Here is a 19,013-nt window from a genome sequence, read left to right on the forward strand (position 1 = left end):
GAGGCTGAGGTGGGTGGATCGCCTGAGGTCAGGAGTTGGAGACCCGCCTGGGCAACGTAGTGAAACCCCGTCTCTACTAAAAAAATACAAAAAATTAGCTGGAAATGGTGGCAGGCGCTCGTAATCCCAGCTGGTAGGGAGGCTGAGGCAGGAGAATCGCTTGAACCCAGGGGGCAGAGGTTGCAGTGAGCCGAGATCGTGCCATTTCACTGCAGCCTGGGCAACAAGAGCGAGACTCCGTCTGAAAAAAAATAAAAAATAGCATGGTTAATGTTACTGGGTTTTAAATATTAAAAACATAGGAAAGAAAATACTTCTCCACAATCTTAAAGTGTAAAAGATAACGGGTAACATAACATTGCTACAAGTACAGCTTATCCTTTAGTGCTCATCACAGGTGTTTGTGTAACAGAATATGAACTTGAGTCTGTGAGGGCAGAATTGTCCTGTACATTTGAATGTCTAATACTGTTTTAAAGAGAATAGTTTTTGTTTTGATGTGACTTTAGCAATTAAGCCTGAAGTTAACTATTTTCATTGTTGTCAGATTTATTGCTAGTGTTATGTTTATAGTAATTTTCATCTTTTCAAGTTAGCAATGCATGGAAATTTGAATTTCTGCCCTTTTTGGAAAAGTGGTCTTTTATTTATATTTTTATTTATTTATTTTTTTTGGAGACGGAGTCTCAATCTGTCGCCCTGGCTGGAGTGCAGTCGTGGGATCTCGGCTCAGTGGAACTTCCGCCTCCGGGGTTCAAGCGATTTTTCTGCCTCAGCCTCCCGAGTAGCTGGGATTACAGGCCCTCACCAGCACGCCCAGCTAATTTTTGTATTTGTGCAGAGACGGGGTTTCACCATGTTGGCCAGGCTGGTCTGGAACTCCCGACCTCGTGATCTGCCCGCCTCGGCCTCCCAAAGTGTTGGGATTCCAGGCGTGAGCCATTGCCCCCGGCCTTATCTTTTAATACAATTAAAAGAACCCAGTAATCCTACTCCTAGACCTGTGTCGCATAGGAAAAACAGTTAAACATGAGCGTGTAGTACTAGGGCATTCACTGTAGTACTGTCTGTAGTGTCAAAACGCTGGAAGCAAATTAAATGCCCATTAATAGGGTAATTGATGACTTCAGATATTTCCATACTGTGGAATATTATGCAGTCATTAAAAAGAATGTTATAACTAATTGCTTTTCCTCTCAGAAGCCCCTCTCTCTTACTAGAGAAAGCTGTTCTCTTTCCTTTCTTCTGCCTATTAAACCTCAGCTTCTAAACTCAGAAAAAAAAAATAAATAAAGAATGTTACACTCTTGACTTGGAGGAACTTCCATGGTGTACATTTCAATAAAAGGTAGTTTTGAAGTGGGATATATTATGTGATCTTAATTTCATAACACAAAGGAAAACATATATAGATCTGTAGATAAGGATATATGGATATGGAGTAGAGAAAAGGAAAAGACTCAAAACTCACAGAGAATTTTTGAGGAAATGTATAGGTAAAAATCTAAGAAGGCTACAGTCAAGGACTTGAGGCCAGAAGACATCCCATCAAATCTGAGTAAAACTAGCTCAGTGTGGGACACAGAAATTCTAATATGCTACCCAAATTACTTATGGATTGCTACCAGTTCCTAGAAGGGAAAACGGAGGACTGATATTTGCATTTTCAGTGTATATAATAGTTTAGAATTGTTAAAAAATGAACAGATGGGCTGTACTTGGTGGCTTATGCCTGTAATGCTAGCACTTGGGGAAACCGAGGTGGGAGGATAGCTTGAGTCCAGAGATTGGAGACCAGCCTTGGCAACATGTTGGAGCCGCATTTCTACAAAAAACACAAAAATTATCCAGACGTGGCGGCATGTACCTGTAGTCCCAGCTGCTGGGGTGGATCATCTGAGCCCGGGGGAAGTTGAGGCTCCAGTGAGCCATGATCCTGCCTCTGCTTATTAAACTGATAAGAGCAGAAAACAGAAATTAGCACACTAGTTGATCTAGCTGAGATATAGTGCCTGTGTATCAGGTGCTCCATGAATATTTGTTGGATGAATAAATGATCATAAAACTATATAAAAATGAAGAAATAACAGAAAAAAAATAATTTGTTCTATATACATCCCATGAATGAGATTGAGTGGGTTAATAGAATCCTTTCCATCTCAGAATGTTCTGGAAAGTCTTGAGTAAAAGACTTAAAATAATTCTACTTTGTGCCGAAAGAAGGATTGCTGACTTTTGAAGGTGCTTTTTGAGTCTTTAACATTCTTTACTAATGTATTCCCCAAAGTTAAAAAATTCTAGTTAGATTTTAAAAAATAGTTCTTTAACATTGAAAAAACAGTTTTGTTGAGGTATAGTACACATACCATAAAATTTACCCAATTTAAGTACATCGTTTGATCAGTTTTAGTAAATTTATATAGTTGCACAGCTGTCATCAGAGGCTACTTTTAGAACATGTCCGTCATTCCAAAAGGGTTCCTTGTGTCAGTGGAATTGCTGGGTTGTATTGTTTAAGTATTTGAAAAGAGAAGCAAATCTGCCTAACTTCTGCAGACTATGTACCAGTTAACATTTCCATGAACAATGCATGAGGGTTGTGATTTTTCCCCATCCCTGTCAACACTTGGTTTGTCAGTTTGTTTTTATGTAGCCATTCTAGTGGATGGGTAGTGATGGCATATGGTGGTTTTAATTTGTATTTCCTTCATGAATAATGATATTGAAGAATTTGTATATGTTTATTTTCTACGCATATCTCTTTGGTGAAATGTCTCTATACATTTTTGTGCATTTTAAAATCAAGATCATTAACCAAAACAACAAATAAGTATTCTCTTTTATTTTGAGGATTAATTTTTGTTGTTGTGAAATATACACCTAATATACCTGTAAAAGAGTGGTTAAAATGTTGTATGTATGCTTTAAAGGATAATATAGTGGAAACTTGTGTTGCTACTGCGCAGGTTAGGAAATGGGTCATTAATAACTTTGAAACCTCCTAAATGCCTCTCTCCTGTGTTTTCCTTCCTCCACATCAGATGTAGTGTTTCTTCAATTTTCTATTAATGTTTTGTATTTTTATAGTTTTACCATATATATTTTATATATATCCTTAAACAATATATTAGTTTTAAAAATTTGTTATTAACCTTCAGTTTATTCATTTTTTCAACACTGTGTAGTATCCTATTGTAGTAAAGTATGTCAGTTAACTTATCCATTCCTCTAGATGGAGATTGGGATTATTTCTGGTTTTTAGTTATTAAAAACAATGCTGCTGCTGGGTGCGGTGGCTCACACCTGTAATGCCAGCACTTTGGGAGGCCGAGGCAGTGGATCACGAGGTCAAGAGATGGAGACCATCCTGGCCAACTTGGTGAAACCCCGTCTCTACTAAAGATACAAGAATTAGCTGGATATGGTGGTGCGCGTCTGTAGTCCCTGCTACTCGGGAGGCTGAGGCAGGAGAATTGCTTGAACCCAGGAGGCGGAGGTTGCAGTGAGCTGAGATCGTGCTGCTGCACTTCAGCTTTGCAGAGCGAGACTTCGTCTCGGAAAAAAAAAAAAAAAAAAAAAAAAAGCTGTTAAAAATAGGGCCAGGACTAAGGAAAGGTAAGTGAGGTGCTTAGGGTTCACATTTTATGGAGTAAGTACCCCCTCAAGGTTTGTACCCTGGGTACCTCACATGCCTCACTTTCGTCCTAGCCCTGAGCATTATTATGTAGGTCTTCTGATGTAATATCTAAGTTTCTCTAAGGTATACCTAGAAATAGATTGCTAGGTAATAGAGTATTACTTACAGGAAACTATATGGTGATTGTAACAATTTATGCTTCTACCATCAGTCATTATGGTGGATATGAAATTATGTCTTAATGTGATAATTTACATTGCCCTGTTTTTTGGTTTTTTGAGACAGAGTCTTGCTCTATCACCCAGGCTGGAGTGCAGTGGCGTGATCTTGGCTCACTGCAACCTCTGCCTCCTGGGCTCAAGTTATCCTTCCATCTCAGCCTCCCGAGTAGCTGGGACCACAGGTGCAGGCCACGCTTGGCTAATTTTTGTATATTTTGTAGAGACAGAGTTTTGCCATGTTGCCCAGGCTGGTCTTAAAGTCCTGAACTCAACAGCCTGCCTTGGCATACCGAAATACTGGGATTACAGGCGTGAGCCACCACACCTGGCTGTTTGTTTTGAGCCTGTTCCTCAGGCTGGAGTGCAGTGCTCCGATCATGGCTTGCTGCAACTTGGCCTCCTGGGCTTAAGAGATCCTCCCACCTCAGCCTCCTGAGTAGCTAGGACTACGGGCACGTGCCACTATGCCTGACTAATTCCTAAAGTTTTTTTAATAGAGGCAGGGTCTCGCTATTTTGCCCAGGCTGGTCTCAAATTTCTAGGCTCATGTGATCCTCCTGCCTCAGCCTCCCAAAGTGCTGGAATTATAGGCCTGAGCCACCACACCTGGCTGATCTACCTGTCTTAAACTAGAGAATTTCATTTTTTTCTACCTCCTTTCTTGCTTTTTTTTTAAAAAACTGAATTTCCATCTGTTCCCCCTCCCTTTCTGCTCCTCTTCATTCCTTGGAAGTTATATTTTGCCTTCCTTTAATGAGTACCAAAGAAATTAAAAAATATGTGTTTACTGTAAGTCCAAGCTTAAATGTTGCTAACACAGGGACTATCAAATGCTTTACTACCATCTATTGCTATCTGCAAATGTATGCCATTGTTGTTTAGTTTTGTAATTCCTAATGTATTTTAATTAAACACCACAAATTATGCTTTTTTTTTTGGTTTTATTCAGTCAGTAGATGCTTAGAATACTGACTTATCTTACCAATTCCTTTGCTCATTCAACTCCTTCATCCTAGGATTATTTTTCTTTTTCTTAATATATTTTCATTAAAAGTTTATTTGGTGAGAATCTAAAAACTCTCAAATTCTGAAAGTTTTAAAAATTTGCCTTTGTTGTTGAAAATTAGTTTTGATGGATGTGAGAATCTAGATCAGGTGTTGGCAAACTTTTTTTTGGTAAAGAGCCAGATAGTAAATATCGTGGGCTTTGTGGGCCATGTAGTCTCTGTGATAACTACTCAACAATGGTGTTGTAGGACAAAAGCGACCATAGACATTCTATAAACATGAATGTGGGTATGTTCCAACAAAATTTTGTTTATAGACACTGAAATTTGACTCAGAATTTTCATGTGTTAAAATATTTTTTGAATTTTTTCAACCATTTAAAAATGTAAAAATCATTCTTAGCTTGTGGACCAAATAAAAAACAGGATGGATTTGACCTGTGGGCCATACTTAGCTGACCTCTGGTCTAAATTAACATCCATTTTACTTAGTACCTGACACTGGAGTAATTCTTCTGATGATGTCTTCTTGTGATATTGTCTTCGATTTTTAATTGTTGAAGAGCCAACTGTCAGTCTGTCTTTTTTGTTTTTCTTTTCCTCTTTTTTTTTTTGAAATGGAGATTTGCTCTTATCACCCAGGCTGAGTGCAGTAGCGTGATCTTGGCCCACTGCAGCCTCTGTCTCCTGGGTTCAAGTGATTTTCCTGCCTTGGCCTCCCAAGTAGCTGGGATTACAGGTGCCCGCCACCATACCCAGATAATTTTTGTATTTTTAGTAGAGATGGGGTTTCACCATATTGGCCAGGCTGGTGTTAAACTCCTGACCTCAGGTGATCCACCTGCCTCGGCCTCCCAAAGTGCTGCGGTTACAGGTGCGAGGCACGGCGTCTGGCCTTTATTATTTTTTTTAAGACGGAGTCTCCCTCTGTCCCCCAGACTTGGGGGCAATGGCATGATCTTGGCTCACTGTAACCTCTGCCCCCAAGTTCAAGCCATTCTCCTGCCTCAGCCTTCCAAGTAGCTGGGACTATAGGCACGTGCCACCATGCCTGGCTAATTTTTGTATTTTTAGTAGAGATGGGGTTTCACCATGTTGGCCAGGCTGGTCTTGAACTCCTGACCTCAAGTGATCCTCTCCCCTCGGCCTCCCAAATAACTGTCCTTTCTTTGTTGGTAATCTTGTGATATATTTTATTGTTTGGCTGCTTTTAAGAGCTGCGTCTTGTCTCTGGTGCTGTTCATTATGATGTATCTAAGTATGTATTTATTTTCATTTAACCTGGTCAGGATTTGTTGAGTATCCAGAAACTAAGGATTGGTGTTTCTCATTACATCTGGAAAAATTTCAGCCATTATTTTTGCTTATATTGTGGTATGTCATAGGAAGATGATAAAAGAAAAATTAATTTGATGGTTTTCTACGAGGTTATAGTGTAAAATAACTATCTCCGTTTTAGAATTGAGTGCTAGACAGTTTCTGTGTAGATGACCTCATAAGCTTCCTTTTATCAAACAGTGATCACTTTTTTGGTTTGGCTGCTGAGAAGTATGGCGTCAAGTATAATACTAATATGAGGTGTTTAAGAACTTAGTATATTTCTTATGCACATTTTACTATATACTATAATTATACATTAAAAATACACATTGTAAATATAAATATGCATAATACATTGTTAATTGTTTGGATACCAAAAGTATGACTTGACATTTGTTTTTTAAACCATATTCAAAATAACTCTTTGTATCAGAATATGGATTTAATGTATTAAATTGCATCATTGGTGAGCTACTGATTATTCTTGTTATTTGGATGCTTCTTTATGTTAGCAACTTTATATTGTGGTCCTTCAATATAGACTACTTATTTCATTTCAGAGAACTCAATTTCCTGCATCTACTGAGTCTCAAAAACCCCAGCAGAAAAAAGGTCTGTATGCAATTTCATTGTATGTGTATATTTGCACAGGTTTCTCTCTCTCTTTCTATCTTTTTTGTGGAGACAGAGTCTCACTGTCGCCCAGGCTGGAGTGCAGTGGCACAGTCTCAACTCACTACAACCTTTGCCTCTGGGGCTCAAGCAGTTCTCCTGCCTCAGCCTCTTGAGTAGCTGGGATTACAGGCATACGCCACCACACCTGGCTAACTTTTGTGTTTTAGTAGAGATGAGGTTTCACCGTGTTTGCCAGGCCAGTCTTGAACTCCTGACCTCAGGTAATCCACCCACCTCGGCTCCCAAAGCGTTGGGATTACAGGTGTGAGCCACCGCGCCCGGCCAGGTTTCTCTCTCTTGTTGATTCTCTTTTCTATTCTATATGATTTCAAAATGAGTGTTGGGAAAAGAAGTAATAGTCTAAATGTTCTGTCACATCTAGCTTTTATTTAATAGAGTTATTAGATATTAGGAGGTTGGTTTGACTTGGAAATTATTTAAATGGGGTTTGATTATTAAGTAAGTGTGTACTAATTTTCTGCTTCTGGAAAAACCACTCTGTGAAGTTCCAGATATCTTTTTGCTTTATCGGTTTCTAGTTTAATTTTATTGTGGATAGAGAACATTCTTTATATGGTTTGTTTTATGGCCCACAGCGTGGCCTTTGTTGGTGAATGTTCCACGTGCACTTGGAAAGAATATGTATTCTGCTCTTGTTGGAGGTAGCATTCTGTAAATGTCATTAGGTCAAGGTGGTTGATAGTGTTCTGTATACGCTTACAGATATTCATATTCCTACTGATGTAGTTACTGATTGGAAGGGTGATAGAAGAGTGTTGAAGTGTGCAAATGTACTTGTGGATTTGTTTCTACTTTCAGTTCTATCAATTTTTGATTTGTGTATTTTAAAGATCTGTTGTTGGATGCATATACATTTAGGATTGTCTGATTTCTTGGTAAGTTGACGCATTTGTCATTATGTAATATTCCTCTTCAATTTCTGATAATATTCCTTGTTTGAAGTCTACTTTGATAATAATTTAGTTTTAGTTATTTATTTAGCTATTTTAGTTTTGTTGTGGCCAGTCTTTGAATGGTATCAACGTATAATTTTCGTAGAGTAAAATTCCCTTTTTTTAGTACAAATTCTGAGTTTCGACAAATGAAACTAGCCGTGTTATCACTACTGGCACCATAATCAAGTTATAAAAGTTTAATTACTCCCCCAAAATTCACCTTTACTTTGTAGTAAACCACTTCTTCCATTCCCAATTGCTGGGAGCCATTAATCTGTTTCTTTCTTCCTAGTTTTGCCTTTCTCAGAATGCCAAATAAATGGACTCATACATTATTATTTTGAGAGAGAGGATCTTGCTCTGTCACCCAAGCTAGAGTACAGTGGTGTGATTATAGCTCACTGCAGCCTCAAACTCCTGGGTTCAAGCGGTCTTCCCTGGTACCTGGGTCTATAGGTGCATGCCACCATGCCTGGCTAATTTTTAAAATTTTTTCTAGAAACACAGGGGCCTGGCTCTGTTGCCCAGGCTGGTTTTGAACTCCTGGCTTCAAGTGATAGTGCATCTTCTGCCTCCTGAGGTACTGGAATTACAGGCATGAGCTATTGCACCTGGGTTATGTAAACTTTTCAGTGGCTTTTTAAACCTCATACAATGTTTGTTTGTTTGTTTTTGAGACGGAGACTGGAGACTTGCTGTGTCGCCCAGGCTGGAGTGCGGTGGTGCAATCTCGGCTCACTGCAACCTCTACCTCCTAGGTTCAAGCGATTCTACTGTCTCAGCCTCCCAAGTAGCTGGGATTACAAGCATGCACTACCATGTCTGGCTCATTTTTAAATTTTTAGTATAGATGGGGTTTCACCATGTTGGCCAGGCTGGTCTTGAACTCCTGACCTCAAGTGATCCACCTGTTTTGGCCCCCCAAAGTACTGGGATTACAGGCGTAAGCCACTGCATCCAGCACAATATAGGGAAGTATTACAAAAACAGGAGAAATGTCATCCTTAAGGATTAATGGACTTTAATTAACAAATTAAACATCAAAGTAGTACTTTGAATAAAAAGCTGTCACATTTTACTGTGAAATCCTTAGATTTTTTTAAACCTCTAGTTCGGGTTTTTTCAGCTTTGGCATGAATGATATTTTGAGCAAGATCAATCTTTGTTGGGAGAGTTGTCCTGTATATTGTAGGATGGTTAACAACATCCCTGGCTTCTACCTAGTGGATGACAGTAGCAGTTAATTGTAACAACCAAAAGTGTCTCCAGATGTTGCCAGTTATTCCTTCTGGGGCAAAATTGTTTCCACTTGAGAACCACTGCTCTGGTTGAGTAGTATAATACTTGGAAATAGAAGGCAGGTAGTTGGTAAGTGTGTAAAGAATTCACACAGCAGTTGGGTTAGCAAGCTGAGAGACTTGATTTGAACAAGTAGCAACTGGAGGCATTTTGACTGAGAATGGATGTTGTCCCTCCCCCTCCCCCTTTCCTCCTCAGCTTGAGAGGTCCATATCCTAGTTTGACTCTTTAGTTTTGAGGGTGATGACTGCCAACTGTGGAAGGGGTAAACAGATTTCTATTTGGTATTTTTGTCCAAATATATCAGGACTTTTTCAAGAACAGGCAATGAAATTGTTGATCAGAACGACTTGATGGTCTGAGATAATAATATCCTACATGAGGCTACTGAAGTCCTCTTCCTTTTGCTCCATGATGTGACCTTAGGTGACTTTTTTCTGGCTTTCAGTTGAAGATCTTAGCCATCACTGAGATGAGTGAACTGATTTACTGCTTAAGTCTATTTCCTTCCTTAAAGGAGTCTTCATTGAAAACTCTACCCATTTTGGGGTGGCCATAGCTGAGGATGAGTTTTGTCAACAACCTGAGATGATACACTCACTATGTGAGAAGCTTGATCTCAGTTTGACATCTGGTTTTAGAGTAATTTTTAATAGAATAATTTATTATGGTAAAATATACATGAAATTTACCATTTTTAAGTGTGTAAGTCAGTGGCATTAAGTACATTTACAAAGTTGTGTAACCGTCACCACTGTCCATTTCTAGAAGTGTTTCATCATTCCAAAGAGAAGCACTGTACCCAGTAAGCAATAAATCTCCACATCCTCTTGCCTCCCCAGATCCTGGTAATCTCCATTCTATTTTCTGTATCTATGAATTTGACTATTCTAGGTTTTTCATATAAGGTGAATCATACAATATTTGCCCTTTTCTGTCTGGCTAATTTGACTCAGCATTTTCAGGGTTCATTCATGTTGTAGCATGTATCAGAATTTCATTCCTTTTTAAGGCTGAATAATATTCTAGTGTATGTATATATCCCATTTTGTTTATCTGTCTGTTGATGGGCATTGGGTTTGTTTTCCTTAGAGTCTTTATATGTCAGTAATTCCTAACGAATTTAAAGGTTGTAGAAAGTAGGAACTTTGTAGATGTTCTAGAAATATGTCATTTCCTGTACTCTATATAATAATGTATTCTACAGACTAATTACTGTGTATATATTTGGTTCTCATAAGTGATTTTGTAGATGCTATACATGCTCTTGAGTTCATTAATCTTTTCCTTTTGCTAATTTTGGTCCTTGTGTATACAGAATTGTAGAGTTACAAGGTAATTTAGTTGTTATCTAATTTACCCTGAAGTCTACCTGAAACCACTGTCACAGAGTCTTTGATAAGTAGTTACCGAATCTCACTATTTCTACTGTGATAGTGAATGACTTTCATTGATTAGCTTTCTGAAAGAATAGTTTATCTTACTTGTCTTGGTATCCTCACCTCTGAGTCTATTTGTCTATTGTAATCTGGCTTTTGCTCTACCACTCTACTGATTAAATTGATGAGCTAGGCATTGTTTTTTTTTTCTCTCACTGCAACCTCTGCCTCCCGAGTTCAAGTGATTCTCTTGCCTCAGCTTCCCGAGTAGCTGGTATTACAGGCACTCACCACCACACCTGGCTAATTTTTTGTATTTTTAGTAGAGACGGGGTCTCACTGTGTTGGTCAGACTGGTCTCGAACTCCTGACCTCATGATCCACTAGCCTCAGCCTCCCAAAGTGCTGGCATTACAGGTGTGAGCCACCTCGCCTAGCCCAATTCTGTTTAATTTTTGAGGAACAATGTTAACTTCTAATTTAAATGGAAGGTAGTATATATCTAATTTTTCCCTATTTCAATGCTAGTAAATCTTTAAATCTGAAGTACACACTTGGATTTTGACAGATATGTATACTCATGTACATATTTATATTCCTGTAATCATGAGATCAAATTAAACATTTTTATCACCTGGAAAGTTTCCTCATGGCTTTTTCCAGTAAGTCTTCTGCTTCACTTCCCCAGATGCAACCATCATTCTGATTTCTGCCCCTATAAATTGATTTTGAACTGTCCTATAAGTGGTGCTTGAACTTCACACAAAGGGAGCCATACAGTATCTACTGTTTAGCTTTTGGCAACTTTTATACAACATGTTGTTTTGGAGACTCATCCATGTCGTTATATGTATCAGTAGTTCTTTTATTTAAAAATGCTGTCTAATATTCAGTTGCATGCATATACCACTGTTTGTCCATTCTCCTGTTAATGAACATTTGCAGCGTTTCTAGTTTTTGAGTACTGTGAAAGTTTCTATGAGTATTTATTTATTTATTTATTTATTGATGGAGTCTTGCTTTGTTGCCCAGGCTGGAGTGCAGTGGTGCAATCTTAGCTCACTGCAACCTCCGTCTCCCGGGTTCAATCGATTCTTCAGCTTCAACCTCCTGAGTAGCTGCGACTACAGGCATGTGCCACCATGCCCGGCTAATTTTTGTATTTTTCGTAGAGACAGGGTTTCACCACATTGGCCAGGCTGGTCTCGAATTCCTGACCTCATGATCCGCCCGCCTCGGCCTCCCAAAGTGCTGGGATTACAGGCATGAGCCACCGCGCCCGGCCTGAACATTTATTTACTGGTCTTTTTTTGTATGTGTATGTGGCATGTGTTTTCACTTGAATAAGTGCCTAGGGAGTGGAATTGCTGGGTCATATGTGAACTGTTCGTTTTAAGTTAATAAATTGCCAAAGTATTTTTCAAAGTGGTTGTACAATTTTATCGTACCACCAGCAACGTGTGAGGATTCTATTTGCCTACTTTCTTGCCAACGTTTATTACTATCAGTCTTTTTCATATTAGACTTGCTGGTGGTTTGTATTGTGTTTTATTGTGATATTAATTTGCATTACCCTAATGACTAGTGATGTTGAACACCTTTTCATATACTTATTGGTCATATCTTTTGTGTAGTGCCTGCTCAAGTTTTTTGCCTATTTTTAAATTTCTTTTTTCCTTATTGATTTGTGAGACTTCTTTATATACGCTGAATGTAAGTCCTTTGTCTGTTATATGTGTGGTCAATATTTCCCCCCAGCCTACCTTCATTTTGTTAAGGTGTCTTTCGATGATCAGAAGTTTTAATTTTGATGAAGGCCGATTTACTATTATTTTTATTTTGTGATGAATGCCTTCTGTGTCTTGTCTGGGAAATCTTGATCCTTACCCCAGGCTGAGTTGTGTGTCCCCTCCCTCTTCTGCATTAATATCACAGAAACTAATTTTTTGGTTTTAGAAAATGTCTAATTTGGCTCAATCAGTAATTTTGGATACCTTTCTATTGAAATACATATGCAGAAAAGTACATACATAAATCATAATTGTACTGTGCAGTGAATTTTTACAAAGTAAACATATGCATGTAATCTCCATCTAGATTAAGGTATAGAATATTATCAGTGCCCTCCAGGCTGCCTCCTTATTCCCTCCCAGTCATTAACCACCCCTCCCAAAGGTAGTAACTTGTATTTAACTTCTGTCTTCTAGATCAGTTTTGCCTGCTTTTGAATTTAATGTAAATGGAATCATGCAGTATGTACTTTTTAATGTCTGGCTTCTTTGTTCAGAATTACGTTTGTGAGATTCATCTATGTTGTTGCATGTGGTAGTGGTTGGTTGTTTTCTTCCTTGTTGTGTATATTCCATTATGGGGCTCTACCTAAGTCTATTCATTTTATACTTGATGAACATTTGAGATATTTTTATTTTGATGTATTATGAATAATGCCACCATGAAGAGTCGTGTACACATACATACTTAGGAGTAGGATTTTCAGGGTCACCAAGGATATATTTAGGTTCAGTAAATATTAGCAAGCAGTTTTCGAAATGTGGTTAATAGAATCCCCATGTGTAAAATAAAGGTGTACGAACACACACACACACTTGCTCATATGCTTATATGCGCATAGAAATTCCTTGAAAATACTCAAGAAATTCTTCCCCTCTGGTGAGGGATAGGAATGGAGTGGGTCTTTTGTTTAGTATCCTATGTGCCCTTTGAATTTTGTTTTCCTGTAAGTATGTATTTTTAAGAAAACCAACTAGTTTATTTTATTTTAATTTTTTTTTAAATTTTTATTTTTTTGAGGCAGAGTCTCGCTCTGTCGCCCAGGCTGGAGTGCTGTGGCGCGATCTCGGCTCACTGCAAGCTCCGCCTCCTGGGTTCACGCCATTCTCCTGCCTCAGCCTCCCGAGTATAGCTGGGACTACAGGCCCCTGCCACCACGACCAGCTAATTTTTTTTTTTGTATTTTTAGTAGAGATGGGGTTTCTCCGTGTTAGCCAGGATGGTCTCGATCTCCTGACCTCGTGATCCGCCCACCTTGGCCTCCCAAAGTGCCAGGATTACAAGCGTGAGCCACCGCGCCCCGCCGACCAACTAGTTATTTTTAAAAATCATTTGAAAGTCTTCCTACTTTGGTATATTGAAAGTACTACTGGCCGTGCGCGGTGGCTCACGCCTGTAATCCCAGCACTTTGGGAGGCCGAGGCGGGTGGATCATGAGGTCAGGAGATCGGAACCATCCTGGCTAACAGTGAAACCCCGTCTCCACTAAAAATACAAAAAATTAGCTGGGCGTGGTGGCGGGCGCCTGTAGTCCAGCTACTCAGGAGGCTGAGTCAAGAAATGGCGTGAACCCGGGAGGCGGAGCTTGCAGTGAGCGGAGATTGGGCCACAGCAGTCCAGCCTGGGCGTCACAGCGAGACTCCCTCTCAAAAAAAAAAAAAAAAAAAAAAAAAAAAAATTGAAGCACTGCTTTTAAAAAAAAAATAGAAAAGCTTTAAAATCATTTTTAAATCATTGTTATTTTTCTGAGATGGAGTCTTGCTCTGTCACCAGGCTGGAGCCCAGTGGCACAATCTCCGCTTATCTCAACGTCTGCCTCCTGGATTCAAGCAATTCACCTGTCTCAGCCTCCCAGGTAGCTGGGACTACAGGTGTGTGCTGCCAGGCCCAGCTAATTTTTTTTTTTTTTTTTTTTTTTGTATTTTTAGTAGAGATGGGGTTTCACCATGTTGGCTAGGATGGTCTCGATCTCCTGACCTCGTGATCTGCCCGCCTAGGCCTCCCAAAGTGCTGGGATGACAGGCATGAGCCACCGCGTCTGGCCGCTTTAAAATCATTAATGTTGTGTTGCTCAGTTATGTCTAATTGACAGCCCAAACATTTACATTTTAATATTAGAAAATCCTTTATGCTTGGGCAGAAACTTGTTGTAGTTTAATGGGTAACCTTGGAGACCTGGGTTATAGTCCTGCCTCTTCCCTTAACTACTTGTTGAATGTGGACAATTTACTTAACCTTTAGGGCCTTAATTTCCTCTTTTGTAAGGTGGGAATATTCTCTGAATTGCATAACTCACTGGCCTTATATGAATATTCATTGGAATAATAGGAGAGAAAACACTTTGAGATACATATACGCACATACACCCCCTTAACAAGGAAATAATTGTTAAGTTTTGAGGAAGTAAAATAATTTTAAATAATCTAAGCTATAACATAAAACCAGAATTAGCTAATCTTTTATATGACTTTTTTTCTTCCTCATTTCCTGTTAAGCTAATGAGAAGCAAACAAACTGGATAGCAGCAATAAAATTTAAAACTTAAAGGGCAGCTTCTAGCATATACTGTTGAGTCAATACTGATTCAGCCCAGTCTCTTCCTCTTCCTTAATCATTTATGTCCCTGAACAGAGTAGATGTTCCTCTTGATCCTGGTCCTGTTTGCCCTCAGATGCATTCCTTGCCTTCTCTTCTCTTTTTGGTATAGTGAGGAACTGACTCTTGCAGGCTCCTTTTCTTCCTAGGCTTCTGTGTCAGCAGTTTCTGGCAGGATTAGCAAGTGGAGGAACTGGCAGGAGATTAGAAGGCAAGAGGAAGGAGAAGCCAGGGCTTCCCTCCCTGACCTTCAGGCCTCAGAGTAGTAGTGGCTTTTTGCTCATGCAGACTTCTGATTTGTCTCACCATTCCCTGTTGGGCCTCTCGTTTCTTCCATTGCCTGTTCTCTGCATTAAAGTCCTTGTGTTTCAAGTCCTCAAGTGTTTTTTTCTTAGGCTCTGACTGATACAGGGCTCAAAATGATAGTAATGAAAATGTCTTACATTTATATTCTTTTCAAGATTTGTTCTCTCTTTTGATGCCCCAGATATCCTATTGAGGTAGAAAAGTGTTATAATTCCTGTTTGGCATGAGGAAATGAACATTTATTGAATGACCATTTTCAGATTCTTTGGATTTTTGGGTGAAAATTATAGCGGGGATAAATGGAGGCCCAGAGAAGTGAAATAACTTGCCCTAGGTCCCATAGAAGGCTGGTATTGAATCGAGATTGAAATTCTACATGTGAAAACTTTTATGTGCTACATGTCTGCTAGTCCTGGAAGAAATCCTTTCTTTGATGAGTATTATTCTTTAAAGAAGGCGTTACTTACAATGTATTTACAAAAGCCTTAGTTATTTAGTAAATTTTTCAAGTAAAAGTCTGAACCATAATAGTTTTCTGCTTAGCACTTACATAGCTAGCATACTACCCCTAGCGTTAATCAAAGTGTCATGTAAAGGTTTGATTTTTGAGCCTAAGCAGAATTTGAAATTCTTCAAAGAGAATTTAGCACCTAGGGCAAATTATAGGGGAGAATTCTTTAGGTGTCATGTTTATTCACTTCTGGAATTGTTTAAAATATGTCAGGTGCATCCTTAAAGGGAGAAAGAAGGGGAAGAGATGTTACAAAAGAGTAGAATGGGGCAAGAGAAGTGGCAAGAAAGTATTGTTGCTAGGTTGCCAGCCTTCTGCCCCCACTGTCTTGGTGATGGTGGAGGGGTAGTGTGGGAGCTGGGATATGAATGAGGTCTTTTTTATAACTCACTAAAAGCCATTACCTTGTCTTCATCTCATCAGCTGGCACCTGTCAGCTGTTACCTGACCTTGTGGTAACATAGGCTCCTGAAATGTAGCATTGGAGATGATCACTCTGCTTTATTGCAAAATAGGGGAGATTCTGCTCTGCATTTACATACTTATATTTTTTGGAGGATCTTTCAACTAGTAGTTCTTATAATACCTGCGAAAGCATATAAGAACCAGTATTCCCATTTTTAGGGGGAGTTGGAGTGAGCAATGATTTGGAATACCAGAAATTCAACTTATACATTTGCAGGTAAAATTCTAATTGTAAATTCAGGATTCATAGACTCTAGGAATTTCTGAGGTATCCAGAATTCCTTCATCTTTGACAATAAGTAGATAATAATGGTAATAAAAATAACAGCAACAGGCCCAGCACAGTGGCCCACATCTGTAATCCCAGCACTTTGGGAGACTGAGGCAGCTGGATCACTTGAGGTCAGGAGTTCAAGACCAGGCTGGCCAACATGGGAAAACCCCATTTCTATAAAAAATACAAAAATTAGCTGAGTACTGTGGCGTGTGCCTGTAATCCCAGCTACTCAGTAGGCTGAATCATAAGAATCATTTGAATCTGGGAGGTGGGGATTGCAGTGAGCTAAGATCGCGCCCCTGCACTCTGACCTTTATGACAGAACTGCATCTAAAAAAAAAAAAACACACACAAAAAACAAAAAAACACGCAAAAAACCCAGCAACAATAATAGGTAACATTTCTTTAAGGCTTACTATGTACCAGGCAGTATTTGAACTTCTTTATATATTAGATAATTCGATCCTCACAACTCTATAAGATCAGTATTTTATTTCCTGACCCTTGTATTTAAAAGTAAAACCCCCCCACCCGGCACTGTTTCTCTTTCCTCCTTTATGTTTCTTTATAGAAAAATATCACTCATAAGTATAACATACTTTATTATCTATCCTGTGTGGTAGCAGCCCCTTCTCTCAATTATAAGCTCCATGAAATCAGGGAGTCAGTTTTGTTCACTGCTGTATTCCCAGTGCCTAGAACAGTGCCTGGAATGTGGTAGGTACCTAGTGAATATTGGTTGAATGAATGCATCTTGGTTTTACAGATGAGGAAACTATAAATTTCCCAGGTCATACATTTGGTAATAGGACAGTTATATACACTGAAATGTTCTCTAAAATCTTTGATGGGACTAAAATTCTTTTAGCTTTTGGACAGCTACATCTCCAGGAGCGTGAAATGACCTTCAGCACTGGATTTGGTGGATTTTCCTTTTTCTAATCCCTAGAGTTCCATTTAATGAGCCTTTGGGCTCTTGAGCTGCCTTCCAAATTGAACACTTTTTTCTCCAGCTTTCATTCAGGAAACACAAAATGTGGCTTGTCCTTTTTTGTTGTTTGTTTTTTTGAGACTGGGTCTCACTCTGTCACCCAGGTTGGAGTGCAAGTGCACGATCATGGTTCATTGCAACCTCTGCCTTCTAGGCTCAAGCAATCCTCCCAACTCGGCCTCCCGAGTAGCTGGGAATACAAGGTTGTGCCACTACTCCTGGCTAATTTTTTTGTATTTTTTGTAGAAATGGGGTTTGTCCAGGCTGGCCTCGAACTCCTGGACTCAAGTGATCCGTCTACCCGGGCCTCCCAATGTGCTGGAGTTACAGGCATGAGCCACTGTGGCTAGCCCTGACTTGTCTTTTATTGTGAAATTTTAATAACAGCTAAGACTTGAAAATTAACATTTTATAAATTTTCTTTTAGACTACTAAGTGATATTATACTAAGTATCTGAGGTTTGCAATACTTAGTATAAACTCAAAAGGGTTCAGTGCCTCATTCTCTTTTACTCTTTCCCTTTAGTAGGTAGGTGACAGAGGACTAGGTCATGCAGTTGAGACTTGGTCCAAGATTACTCAGTAAACCACTTGTCCCAGAATATTTATTTATTTACTTATTTTTGAGGAGTCTTGCTCTGTCGCCCAGGTTGGACTGCAGTGGCATGATCTCGGCTCACTGCAACCCCCGCCTCCTGGGTTCAAGCGATTCTCCTGCCTTAGCCTGTCGAGTAGCTGGGATTATAGGTGCATGCCACCACGCCTGGCTAATTTTTTGTATTTTTAGTAGAGACTTGGTTTCATTGTGTTAGCCAGGATTGTCTCGATTTCCTGACCTCATGATCCACCTTCCTGGACCTCCCAAAACGCTAGGATTACAGGTGTGAGTCACCGCGCCTGGACCCTAGAACTGTTTATGACAGTACGCTTTATGCACTTAACACACTCACACGTCTTTAAGCTTGGTGACTCGTGTGGCTTTTTCAAAGTAAATTTGATTCTGGAAGTGGTTAAGTAGAATGTGAATGGCCGAGGTCTGGTTATTGGTGAGGCCTAGGGGAAGAGAAGAAAGGAAACAAAAGTCTTAGAATTTCAAATAGGCCCTGATGACTAGAAGGACGGTTCTACTAAGAGAATGTGTGTAGTCAGAAAGTGAAGAGTCAGTTGCTTAAAATTTTACTTTTTTTCTTGTTCCTGGCCTGTAAGGTCATATCCATACTTTGTGTTATAATTTCTTCTTACAAATTCCATTGATAATCCCTATTCTTGGATAGCAATGAGCAGCATTACTTCTTTTTTATTTTTTTTTAATTTAAATTTTTTATTGAAATGGGGGTCCTGCTATATTATATAGCCCAGGCTGGTATCAAATTTCTGGGCTCAACTGACCCTCCTGCCTCAGCCTCCCAAAGTGCTGGGATTACAGTTGTGAGCCAACGTGCCTGGTTATACCTTTTAATTTTTGTGTTCAGTCAACATTAACTCTGAGTCACAGTAAGCTTTTTTTCCCTGCCTGTCATATTATGGACGTAGAAGTTTTTTGATTTTTCTTTAGGTTGTTTCTCCTTAGGTTCCAGAACATG

At 39.3% G+C, this 19,013-nt stretch overlaps 1 protein-coding gene across 4 annotated transcripts in view; it reads left to right on the forward strand.

Annotated features, from left to right (window-relative positions):
* The window catches only part of BBS4 (Bardet-Biedl syndrome 4), a 60,148-nt gene that overhangs the window by 2,113 nt on the left and 39,022 nt on the right, over window positions 1–19,013 (forward strand). For 3 of the 4 annotated variants that reach the window (XM_065548131.1, XM_065548132.1, XM_065548133.1), the window contains exon 2: window positions 6,746–6,797. The exons of the other annotated variant lie outside the window; for it this stretch is intronic. In XM_065548131.1, coding sequence (XP_065404203.1) covers window positions 6,746–6,797 — 52 coding nt within the window. The remainder of the gene's footprint in view (window positions 1–6,745; window positions 6,798–19,013) is intronic. 4 annotated transcript variants of the gene reach the window in all.

This window comes from Macaca fascicularis, chromosome 7, assembly GCF_037993035.2.
Source record: "Macaca fascicularis isolate 582-1 chromosome 7, T2T-MFA8v1.1".
NCBI lineage: Eukaryota > Metazoa > Chordata > Mammalia > Primates > Cercopithecidae > Macaca > Macaca fascicularis.